At 36.4% G+C, this 13776-nt stretch overlaps 1 protein-coding gene across 1 annotated transcript in view; it reads right to left on the bottom strand.

The window, feature by feature from the left end:
• AMN1 (antagonist of mitotic exit network 1 homolog) overlaps positions 1–13776 on the bottom strand; it is a 50016-nt gene that overhangs the window by 4176 nt on the left and 32064 nt on the right. Inside the window, exon 6 of the mRNA XM_004441168.3 lies at positions 9539–9650. Within this exon, the coding sequence (XP_004441225.1) occupies positions 9539–9650 (112 nt within the window). The remainder of the gene's footprint in view (positions 1–9538; positions 9651–13776) is intronic.

The following is a 13776-nucleotide window of genomic DNA, read 5'->3' as shown; positions in this document are numbered from 1 at the left end:
TACTAGATGGCAGTATTACATTATTCAAAGTCTCCTCAGGCAGCTTTTTCCTTTGAAAGTATATTTCAGTCTGTGAGCTTGAATAGCAGGAATATTCAATGCCTGTGAGTTTATTATGCTATAAAGAGAAACTGTGGGGTCTCTAGTTCATGATCCCTTGCCAGAACACTTTATAGAAACTGTAGGGGAGAAAAAAGCATTTTCTCTCTACCCTTCTGAGTTCTTGGTCGAGACCCCTGTAATAAAAGACAGATTAACAAGAGAAAAACTGTGGACACAGATAATCAATAATTATTCTATAGTAAAGAAAAGAAGAGAGTTTTTTATTTGAGCCAAACTGAAGACGACAGCCCGGGAGTCGAAGCCCTCACAAGGGAAAAAAGTGCTCTGGGGAAGACCGATTTTCAGCATAGTTATATACCATTTCGAAACAAAGATACCTTCATCAAGCATGACGGGGGTACATTCCTTCAAGGGTTCGAGGAGATGTTCATTACAGATTAGCACATACACAGTGGGTCAACATGACGCTGGCATCATGGGAAGGGAGACTTATCTTCAGAGGGTACTGGCGTCATAAGAAGGGAGGTATTAATTCTTATCTTTAAAGAGTACATTCTTTATTTTAGGGTAATGATTAAAGCAGATGTACAATGTATGACAGGCTTTAAGTCAGGCTTCTTTGGTTCAAAAAAATTCAGGCCAAACCAGAATGGCTTCCCCATATACTTCAAAATAAAAATTTTCTCATTTCAAAACAAACATACATTTATCAACATGTATACCTCATGCATACACAGGAGATACCCAGGAAAAATGAGTCAACTCCTTCAGATGGCCCAAGCCACCACCTTAAACACCATCTTCAGCTAAAGACAAAAGAAAGATGTTGGGGTGGGGAGGGGCAGTTATGGGAGGTTGCCAGGAAAAGCACAGTAAACAGGGGTAATGTTTGCTCTACAGATTTAAGTCAGTGCCTTCTCCATTGATAAGATTTTCTTATGATTTAGAGTCATCCTTCTCTTCCTTGAACAGAGAGGAGAACATTTACAGAGGGAAACACTTTACAAATAGAGATTTCCTTTATAAATGTAAACTTCCCTTACAAAAGCGTAACTTCCACTCTGTTTTCAGAGCTTCTGCAGTGCCTGCTGTTTCTCAAAAATTATCAGCTCAAAATAATCCTTCTGCCAAAGAGGTATAATTTAGGGTGGCATATTCTGCTACCCTTCAAAACACAGACTCTCAGGACTGAAAAAGACCCAAAAGGTCATTTATACCAATCACACTACTGATGCTTGAAGTCACTCTCCTATTTCCTTCCCTTTTCTAGTCATAGTTAAGCCACTTGACACTAAAGGCTCAGGAATTGCTCTACTGGGGAAAGAATTAGAGATTATGGATCAGGTGACTTAGATTTTTACTTCCAGTTCTATCAACTATTTCTAAGGTCTGGCGTGAGTCACTTAAATTCACTGTATCTCTGTTCGCTTATCTTTAAAACAAGGAAGTTGGACAGATGACTTCTAAGGAAGCTTTCACCATCTCTCTAAAAATCTATAACTAATATGGATGGAGACCATCTCTTGAAAGAGATTCACGACAGGAGCTTTCGGAGCACCAAGGAAAAGAAACTATAGGAAACATAAATTAACAATCTTTTTTTCAAATGATCAAGTAAAACAAATTTAGACATTTTTATAGAATACACTATGAAAAAAGACGCTGGGCACATTTTTACAAACAACAGTCAAGGTTCTAATGCTTCATCACAGTGTCTGGCATAAAAAAGTTCTGTCATGCTGGATTAGTAATGAACGAATAAATAATGATGAGGAAACAGAATATAGCATTTAGAACATGAAAAATATGAAATAAAAAAAGAGCTGTCCTTGCAAGAAATCAGCTTTAATTACAGGGAAACTCTGAAGCAAACCACTTGGGTCTTAAAATACTTTTGTTTTGGCTCTTTGTGGTAAATCTTGACATATTTATTACTCAGGAATCTAAGTAAAGAACTTGCTTGTAAAATAGTCGGGTTGAAACAAATCCTCAGATATCACTAAAATTTGAGTCAAATCAAATCAAAGTGGCAGATTTCCTGCTGGGTTTTCCTGCCTTTCAATGTAAACATAAGGACTCTAGGGCTATCTAATTCCTTCATTGCCCTTCTAAAATCCAAACCTTCGTGTGTGTGAATACTGTGAAACATTTTTAGACAATTATGAGAAACTGAAATGAATGTCCATTGTAGGGGATTAACAAAGTGTGTGAGTTGAACTAACTGATAACCATTGTAAACATAATTGAATTAAAGAGAATTTAATAAGTTTAAAAATTATTTTCTGCTTTCATAACGTTTATGATTTACAATATTTTAAATAGCACCTTAGTTTTTTTGTCTCCTCTGAAGAAAGAAAATCAGAATGCTTCTAACAGTTTAAACTTCCAATTTATAATGTGGAGTTCTGTTTACAGCCTGACTGTAAGGTTAAGAAATTTTATAAAAACTTAGAAATATAGCAGAGAAGATAAACCTATTAATTGAGGGAATCTGAATGGTAACTACAGGGGACACTGCCAATCTAGGGGTCAGGTTGCTTTGAGGATAACATAACATTAGAATTGCACAAACATATGGATGTACATATATTCTTTTTATAGAATAAGTATTGTGTTGTCTTATATAGTCATATAGGAGCCATCACATGAATACATAAGCAAGAGGAAATATGTTCTATAAGGTGTCATGAAAGAAGAAAGAACTTTCACTTATCAGGCAAAAAAAAAAAAGCATTTGTCTTCTTTGGAGAAAAAAGAAATTAAACATTAACTATGAGGTGAATATCTTAGCCCACTCTATTTTCATTCAATGATGGTAGCAAAAATATACAAAATATACAATGGTAGCAGTGCTGACAGGAAAGGAGGAAGAGTAGAGATGATCTGGGTAGTTGAAAAACTTCAGATTTTTTCTCTTTAAGAGCCTTTATTGATAAAAGCCATTGTGTTCTCTTTTACATTATTATCAGTTCCCCCCTTCTTATGACTCACGTAAGGGAAAGTTGAGGTCTATAAAAGTTAAGTTCTTCAACATTTTGGAGACATGGCAGCAGACGGGATTGGTGCTCATTTCATTATATCTTGAGATTTTAGTTTTAGTCTTGGCACTATTATTAAAAACTGTGACACAATGGGCAAACAAGATTTCAATATCTCACTTTCCTATTCTGTGAAATCAGGGATCAGAAGAAATATATAAAGTATTCTGTGCTAAAAAAAAATTTGGGAAGTACTTGGGTAAAAAAGTTAAGTTTCTTAGATATAGTATTTTTTCAGAGCCTTTGATAAATTGATATTCATTATAGTGGTATGTTGCATTTCCCAAACTTTTTGGACATAGAAACATTTTTTGTTTTATGCTATACCTCTGGTGTCTTCCAGAACACCATACCATATAATAGTAGTTAGTGAATTTAAGGGATTTGGGGGCAGATCAAGGAAAAAGATATGACCACAAGGTGGCAGCAGGACACAACGAGCTTTAGTTGGGCAGCACTTGGATAGGTTTGCACGGAGAGAAGTCCCTTACAATATGAAACCTTCCAACCAGGAGTGTGGGGGAGGGGATACTACTCAGAAGGGCATCAGGGTAAGGGAACTCCCAGAGGACTCAGGAGGGGATTTATGTTTCATGATGTTGCTAGGCAACAAGATTGGAGCTCTTGGGTCAGAGAGCTCCAAAGGGCAAGAATGGCTTGGGGTCTTTACAGCCCTGGGTTTCATCTTATCTATGGGTAGTAGACGTTGAGTGCTGTTTTTCGGGGTATGCAAAGCAGGCAGGCTCCAGATGGCTAAAAATCTGCTTAGTTAGGTTATATTTAAAACAACTGGATGGGTAAAAATTTGAGTTTGGTGCTGGTGGGCTTTTGAACTAACAGTCCCAGTCTGCTGTGAAGAAGTAACCAACAGAGGGCCAATATATAGAGGCCATCTTTGGCTCATTTATATAACAGCAATACAGTTGGTAAATACTGGGCTAGGTGATCTTCTAGGTCAAAAATATTATTCTATCCCAAATATTTTGAACGCTTGTCATTTCAATGTCTACTTCCACCACTTTGCAGCTACACGAAAATATAAGAAGTGATTCGAAAGGGATATTGTTAAACAACTGTTTAATAATGTGTGTGGACCATTGCTCTCAGAGGAAGCTGGTTCTGTTTTGGGATTCTTCTATTTTTATATACAGTCATTCTCACACAACGATGTTTTGATCAATGACAGACTGCCTATATGACAGTGGTCCCATAAGATTAGTACCATATAGCCTAAATGTATAATAGGCTATACTCTCTAGGTTTGTGTAATGTTTGCACAATGACGAAACTGCCTAACACCACATTTTTCAGAACGTATCCCTATGGTTAAATGACACATGACTGTACTCTGCTAGTTACACAGATAGAAAAGAGTCTATGTGATAACTATTCTCCATCCAGCCATGCCCCATAAAGTCATATATTGCAGGTCTATTTAAATAAGCAATCTAAACAGACCCTTTCCACTGGCAAATACCATTAGCATGTTTATAAGGAGGTCTGGTTTAGGCAATCGTTCCCTCACTGAACCTGAGTTGAAGGAGGTGACCACAGCCTGGATGGTCACTCTTTCCCTTGTGATACCAAAAGGATTGAACTATTGAGTCACGAAGTCCCCTAAACTTGGGAAGAAATGGTTCATATTCAGTGCCAAGAGAATAAACTATATGCTCATAATTTGACTAACATTTATCAAAGGTATTACAGAATATTACAGATTGAATAATCTAATAATTCCATAAATAGAGAGTACAAGTAAATAGCTTTATTTGATTAAGTTTCTAAACACATTAATTTGGAAGTCTACTGAATGAATAAGAATTCCATGAAGTAGGGAATAGCTAGGTAAGTCTCTCAGGATTAGGAATCAGTTTAGGTTTTTGTATTATATTTTCAGGCACTATGACCTCTGAATAAATCAGAATATTTTAAAAGTATTTTTTCCTTTTCTGAAGAAAAAGAAGTAATCTTTAATTGACCATAGGCATGGGAATAGCTTTTCTGATTAACTGAATATTTTTATTTTTATAATTGTAATTACCATTTTGTTTGTGATTAAAAATGTTTCTAAATATGTCATGACATTTTTCTATAATGAGACTTTCATTTGTATGTTGAATAAGCATGGCTCTTAAGGTACAACGTTAATATCAACTCTATTTTTGTTCTTTTTGTCCCTCCAAAACTGTTCATTGAGGGATCATTCTCCCCCTGCTTTTGGATGAAAATTTAGGTAATACTATGATGTTCTAATCATTCCTACCATAGACTATCCAACTACATTTTAAGTTGCAAAATATCCAGTCCCCCCTCTGCAGTTATCCCTCTTGGATGGCTCTCCCTCCCACTATGCCCACATCTGGTCTATGGGCAACATTTATGCATCTTCAAATTCTACGAGTGCAGGCTGATTTTAGTGCAGCAGCAATAACCTTTCCTTCACTTCTACTGCCAGCAGCTAGCCTACGGCCACCTGGCAACTGCAGGGGACACATATCAGGCCTGAGTAGTCCCATTGAAGGTCCTCTCATTGGACTCTAGGTGAAAGGTGAAACAGCAGCACTATCCAGAAGTCCTCACCAAAACCCTTTCTCAATAGTCACCATCTCAACCCCTTTAAAACCTTTTTGTGGATGATGGGTTTTTAGGGTTGTGAAATAGGTTCTCAGATATATCTTTTGAAAATTTGCATCTCTGGCATTTCTCTCACCTTAGAATTTTATACCTACTGTATCTAGTTGCCTTAGTTGAAATTTCCAATTTAATGTTTTACTAAAGTAGCCATATTGTATAGAAGAATATAATTAATTTTACTTTTATGATCTAGAATTAATTATACATATTCATTGAGTATCTGCTATGTGTACAACACTACACTAGATATGGAAGACAACAAAACAAAAAAAAGAATTGCATGGCATAATCCCTGTCCTTTACGATCTTCAAGTTGAGTTGGTAAGGTCAGCATTTTGAGTCATTATGTGGATGGGGAAAAATTTATTAGGATTAAGCCTCCCCAGGGCCGGCCCGGTGGCTTATCAGTTAAGTGCGAGGGCCCCGCTACTGGCGGCCCGGGTTTGGATCCCAGGCACGCACCAACGCACCGCTTCTCCAGCCATGCTGAGGCTGCGTCCCACATACAGCAACCAGAAGGATGTGCAACTATGACGTACAACTATCTACTGGGGCTTTGGGGGAAAAAAACAAAAAAACCAAGCCTCCCCAGCTTCTGGAATCATACCAGGAAGGCGTTTATCTTGAATCCACCAACTGATAACATATCTTTGGTTATCAGTGATCTCAATAATTATGTTATTTATCTCAAAAGACTCCTGGTTTGAAAATCAGATTAACCCATCCAACATATTTTTCAGACTTGAAAATTGTTGGTATTTGTCAGTCATCTCTGTATTAATACAGGCACATTTAAATATTTTAATATTGGTCTTGTATTCAAATAAGCTTTTGGTCGTATCTTCTAAAGATTTCATTACCCATAAGGTCTTTGATAACTGTTTTAGGCAGTTTGCCTAAGGATACATTTTCTTGGTTGACTGTATACATTTTTTCTGACTTAACTTCTGTTAAAAGTAGAGGGAAAGTGCCAATTTAATTATTTCCAAATGGTAACCAGAAAGATAATCAAGATAAAATTAGCAAAGGTTGATTTTATAACATGTTGTATAGCCAAAGGATCCTGAGACAAATATAACAGAACATTAAAATAGAACTATTTCAGCTAAGGTTCCAGGACTAGAGGTACCAACTACTCTCATCTCAAAATGAGATGCCAGACCACCTATACACATGACTTGCAAATGCTTGGCTGAAAACTGGTTTCAGAATCCATGGTGCCTCATCCTTTCAAAGGTACAAAAGTGTTAAAGTGGGAAGGATAGAGAGTTGAAAATTTCTTTGAAGATAGCTGTGATTTGAGTTCTAGAGAGAGGGCTAGAGGTGCTTGCTTTTCCCCTCAAGCCTAGTGACAGGGGGCTCTAAGGAGATCAGTTGCAGAGTCTGATATGTCCCATGGAGCTTGGGGGACACTGCACACTAATATCAGACCCACATCTAAGAATACTAAAGGGTAAGAGGTTATGGCAAGAGTCCATGCAGCTAAAGAGAGGACTGAAGTTGGGAAAGACCTGCACTCTCATTGTCTGAAGCATGTATTTCCTGTGGATGGACGTGGGCTGGCATAGGGTTGCCTCATGAGAGCAACATGGATGGGCTAGGAAACCTCGACAAAAAGAGACTGAGGGTGTATTGCCAGATGCCTGAGGGCAGAGGAAGAAAATGCTGGCTACAAGGCAGAAGAGACACATTTGCTTGAATCAAGAGAACTGCAGATAGGAGACATATGCAATGATGAGGGTGGAGATAGGAAGAAAAGGGCTCTGAAGAACCCCAGAAACAACTCCACCCTTGAGAGAGTACAGATCAGAATCAGCTCACCCACAGAGCCCAGAGTGCTGACACTAGATCACAGTAGTAGTGGTCAAGTAAGATTTTTCTTTCCCTTACCTCGCCCTCCTACCCACCCCTGTCCCACCCTGTACTGACATTGGTGGGGTCAGAAACCATATGGGCAACCTGGGGAAGGAAGAGGAAAAGCACAGGATGGTAAAACAGAGAAACTAACAGTCCCCTTACCCACTGCAGCCTTTCCACCTCCAGCAACCCTGGGCTGACTGGAGGAGCAAAAAGCTTTAACTTGCACTTGTTTAGAGTGTTACATGGGTCTAAGACATTTTAATTACTGAAATGAGAGGGCTTCAGTGATATGAAATGACAAGACTTTTAACTATCTAAGGATGATGAGAAAAGTCAATGGCACATGTCTGAGATTTCATCTAGCTTTGGGAAAAATTATTCCCTTTAGAGCAGATTTGTAGTAAAATAGTGTGAGGAAAATAGAGTCACTATATGAGTCCCACTTGCTTATTCAATGTATTGATTAAATGCACACATAGCTCAGTGGGTAGATTTACACATTTTTAGTTGGTATTCTGGAAAGATTATCAAAGGTTGCCATTATTACATTTCACATATTGTGGTAACCTACACCTTACAATAACAGCCTACTCAGAAGACAATTTTCTGCCTTGTTTGATGACTAGAGAGCCTCTCTTTGCCTTCTCACAACTGCCAGAATAGTGTACACATGTACCAATCCCCTGTACTCAGTCCCATGAGTTTTTCCAGTTCTAAATTATTTTCTTAAAGTTATTATTATTAATTTTTAATAGCTAAAATCATCCATGTGATACAAAATTCAAAAGGTACAAAAGGGTATATAATAAAGGCTTTTTCTTATTCTTGTCCCTCCACAACTTTCTCTAGAGGTAACCACTGTTAACGGTTTCAAATGTCCCTTCTGGTTTTAATTTTTTTTTGTGAGGAAGATTAGCCCTGAGCTAACATCCGATGCCAATCCTCCTCTTTTTGCTGAGGAAGATTGGCCCTGGGCTAACATCCATGCCCATCTTCCTCAATTTTATATGGGATGCCGCCATGTAAACTGAACCCGCGAACCCCAAGACGCCAAAACGGAGTGTGCGCACTTAACCACTACGCCACCAGGCCGGCCCCTGGTTTTAATTTTTTGAGAAATGTTTTTGCCTAAAATAAGATTTAGTCTTCATTATAGATGTCACTGATAACCAGATATAACCCGCTACATGTTTGGTTTAGATTGGCAGTCCAAACATGAGAAAAAACAGAACTTGTCAAAAGGACTTCTAGGAAAATAACTCAACCTAGAGAGTAACTGTTTAGACTGTAATTAGAGAAATGAACTGGAAGGACTGGGCATAAGTACCAATTTACAAGTGAGACCCAGGTTATATTGTGGTATGGGACCCATTGCAGGGGTAATATGAAAGGGGTGAGGTGCTGTGGTTTAGGGGGCACAATGATATACAGTGTCATGGCTCTTGTACAGGCCAAATGGGCTGTGACTACTTTGTTCTCCTTCAGTGAAGTGCCACATTAGCCGAAGAGTCCAAATTATTCTGAATCTCAATTGCTACCGCTTGATGAGATTACAGTTAACAGGCCATTTAGTATATTTGATAGATGTAATATTATAAACTTGAATTTTTTTATTGTCTACATAAAGCATAAGTTTGATATCATGACCACTACCTCCACCACCATCATCATCCTCATCATAGTTAACATTTATTGAGCACTTACCATCACCACCGCCATCGTCATCATGACTAATATTTACTGAGCCCTTACTACATGGAGGCACCATATAAAGTGCCGTCAGATAATCATCATGGTCAAGTTTATGAGGTAGGTACTGTCATTATACCCATTTCACAGACAAGGAAACTGAATAATGGAACCGGTTAAGTAATTTACTCAAGGTGACATAGTTATTAAAAGGTGAAACCAGGATGTGAACCCAAGCAATCTATCATACTAACCTGTGATAAGAGGGCATCCGTGGAAGAGTAAGATGCGTATCTGAGGACAACAAGTAAGGACAGCTTCCACAGCCTCGTCAGTCAAATTCACACAATGTCCCATATGAATCTCCTGTTCAAAAATAAAGAAAGGATAATCCAAAGAAAAAACAGGCCTACAATAACAGTTTGAAAAAGCTTGGAAAACACTGATCCAAAAAGAACCAAATACATACTTGCAAGAAAAACTACAGAAAGGACCAATGTAAGTCTGCAGTAATTTGGAAGCTATAACAGCTTTAAAAGTTAAATGCCCAACCATTTTATAAAGCAATTTGGCAATATCTATTAAAGCTGAAGATGAGTATACCCCCAAACCCAGCAATTCCAACTGCAGATGTCCACTATACAGAGAAACGCTTGTACACGTGCACAAGGAAACAATTTATAAATATGCCCATTGCAATATTATTTGTAATAGTAAAGAAGTGGAGAATGGGTAGATAAATGGTGGTTCATTAATATAACGGAATAATATAAAACAGTTAAGATGAAAAAAATCTACTTGGGTTAATAGACATAAATCTCAAACATAATGTTAGTTCACACACTTTGGAAAACAATATGGTAGTATCTTATAACGCTAAACATGTACTTACTATATGACCCAGCAATTCCATTCCTAGGTGTTTACCCAAGAAAATTGAAAACATATGTCTACACAAAGACTTGTATGCAAGTGTCCATAGCAGTATTCATAACAGTCCAAAATTGGAACAACCCAAATGTCCATCAAATGGTGAACGTATGAACAAACTGTGTCATATCCAGACTACGGAATACTACTCAGCAAAAAAAAAGAAATGAAATATTAAGACATACAACAACATGGATGAATCTCAAAAACATTACACTAAGTGAAAGAAGTAAAAGAAAAAAGTAAAAAACCAAAAGACTACATACTGTATGATTCCATTTATATAAAATTCTAGAAAAGGCAAAACTATAATGACAAAGTAAATTAGTGGTTGCTTGGGGGAGGGCCACGCAAGGGGACTGACTGCAAAGGGATGGGAAAAAACCTTTTAAGTTGATGGAAATGTTCTACACTTAATTGTGGTGGTGATTACAAGGCTTTATAATAATTACCAAAATTGATCCAACTGTATACTTAAAATGGATGAATTTTATTGTATATGTAAATTATACCCCAATAAAGCTTGAAAAATTAAAAAACATAATTTTGAATAAAAAGCAAATTGTAAAAGAACACATACATTATGAAACTATTATATAAAATTTTAAAATATATAAAACAATACTATATCGTGTTTACGGATCTCTATAGAGAGAGAGAGGGGCAGAGAGATGAAGGATCCAAACGTGCAAGAAAAGATGCAGGTATCTTTAGAATAGTGGTTACTCTGAAGGAAGAGAAGGGGAATCAAGGAGCAGGGAGCTTTAGATAGAACATATCATTTTTAAAAAGAACTGAAGTAAATACAAAAAATGTTAAAATTCAAGTGGTTGGTCCACAGGTTTCTGTTATATTATTTTCTATACTTTTCCATATGTTTGAAATAGTCTATATCCTTTGTTTGATGTTCTCATTTGGAACCCTTTTGCCTTGATGGTGAGAATGTAAAATGGCACTGCTGCTATGGAAACAGTATGGCAGTTCATCAAACAATGAAACACAGAATTACCATATGATCTGATCTAGCGGTTTCACCTTTAGGTATATACCCAAAAGAATGGAAAACAAGGACTCGAACAGATATTTGTACACCTATGTTCATAGCAGCAGTATTCGCAATAGCCAAAAGGTGGAAACAAATATCAATGGATGAATGGATAAACAAAATGTGATTAGAATCAGCAAACGCATAGAGATGGAAAGTAGAATAGAGGTTGCCAGAGGCTGGGGGAGGGGGTAACAGAGAGTTATTATTTAATGGGTAACGAGTTTCAATTTGGGATGATGAAAAAGTTCTGGAGATGGATAGTGGTAATGGCTGCACATCAATGTGAACGAACTTAATTTCACTAATTGTACACTAAAAATGGTTAAAATAGTAAATTTTATGTACATTTGACCACTATAAAAAATATTTTAACAATTCTGGAAGTAAGATTCATCTAATAGCTGATGTGTACAGATGGTCCCCAATTACAATGGTTTGACTTACAATTTTTTGACTTTATGATGGTGCAAAAGCGATACACATTCAGTAGAAACTTTACTTCAAATTTTGAATTTTGATCTTTTCGCGGGCTAGTGATATGCAGTACAATGCTCTCTTGTGATGTTGGGCAGCAGCAGTGAGCTACAGCTCCCCGTCAGCCACGCAATCACGAGGGTAAACAACCAATACCCTACGAGCATTCTGTACCCACACAACCATTCTGTTTTTCACTTTCAGTACAGTATTCAATAAATTATATGAGATATTCAACACTTTATTATAAAACAGGCTTTGTGTTAGATGATTTTGCCCAACTGTAGGCTAATGTGAGTGTTCTGAGCACATTTAAGGTAGGCTAGGCTAAGCTACGATGTTCAATAGGTTAGGTGTATTAAATGTATTTTTGACTTATGATATTTTCAACTTATGATGGGTTTATCGCGACGTAACCCCATCGTAAATTGAGGAAAATCTGTATATTTATGGGAGTAGTATTTCTTTTCTCCAGAAAAGCTGATATCAAGTTGGTGTACATATTACAATCAATCATATCTTAGAAATAAAGGAAACCTGAGTATATTGAAAACTCATAAAAATTGAGGCAAAAAGTATCCTATGATATAAATTGGCAAAGGCTACAAAGAAATACAATTTGAGAACAACCGATGGAAGGAACAGTGTTCAGCTCAGGTTCCATTTAAAATATATTAAATTAAGGCATTAAAAAAAAACAGAAAATATTCAATTCTGGCTAATTGGGCTCCAGGCAAAAATTGAATTTACAACATAACCTTTACAGGAAACAATTTAGCAATATGAATTTAGGACCACTAAAAAACTGTTTATACCTATTGATCCACTTGTTCCATTTTTGTGAGTTTGTTATAATAACGGAAGAAAAAAGTGATACACCACAACATAAACTATTTAAAATAGCTAAAAACTAAATAATCTGAATTATCAACAATAGAAAAATGATTAAAGGAAAGAATGATACATTATATGGACAGATTTTGTTCTCTGATATGCCAGTGCCTAGAACATATCTGATACTTAATATTTGTTGAATAAATGAATAATTTTATAGAACAAATTAAACTTTTAATCATGAAGATTATAGAAAATTATAAAATGACTGAATATGAAGAATGTGATAATATTTATTGAGATACTACCATGTGTCTAGAACTATAGTAAACCTGAGGATAAAATGATGAACAAAATGGTCCCTGCTCACTAGGAATTCAGATCAACAGAGATTTTAGAAACAATCATGACATTTAATAAATGCTGTAACATAAGTTTGTACTAAGTGTTTGTCAATCTTTAGGAGAGGTCCTTAGACTTTTAAGCAAATTTATTTTCAAGTTATAAACAATTTGGGAACATTAATAATTTAACTTCCCAGAATAGAACAAATTCAGAGCAACAGATTAAAACAGGGCATCTGATAAAAGGTAGGCATACATATTACGTACAAGAGAAGAACCAGTTAAAAAGATGAAAAAGTTTGTATTTCAATTTCAGTCAGAAATTGTGGTCACAAAAATGCTATGAGCCAAACGTTAAAGTACATTCACTCTACTTTCCTTAAGGAAGGAATTAAGTTCTAATAAATTTTAGAAAGATTTCCATTAAAATGTTTTGGCACTTAAAGAAACAACCTTTGGAAAAATGAAAAATTCAACGATATGGCACTATAATCGCCAACACTTACTGGTTATTAGATTTTTTCCTAAGTTTGCTTAGGTTGGTGCTCCTAATTTTATAACACTAAAGTAAATATGTAGGTATATTCCTATCACTGCATAACAACTAATTTCCTGGTGGTTTTATAAGGAAGTGATAAACTAGGTTAACTGTTTGAGAACTTTATTAAAAATGATGGTGGTTATAGGATAACGTTGTAAGAATTAAATAACCTAATGAATATGAGGCAGTAGCATGGAGGCTGGAATATAGTCAGTGCTCAACAAATGTTAATATTTAAAACAGTAGGGGCCAGCCCTGCAGTGTAGTGGTTAAGTTCGCACGTTCCGCCTCAGCAGCCTGGGGTTCGCACAAAGGTTTGGA

Source organism: Ceratotherium simum, chromosome 17 (genome assembly GCF_057802395.1).
Source record: "Ceratotherium simum simum isolate JZ-2026a chromosome 17, ASM5780239v1, whole genome shotgun sequence".
Taxonomy (NCBI): Eukaryota; Metazoa; Chordata; class Mammalia; order Perissodactyla; family Rhinocerotidae; genus Ceratotherium; species Ceratotherium simum.
This window is presented reverse-complemented; position numbering and strand designations above follow the sequence as displayed.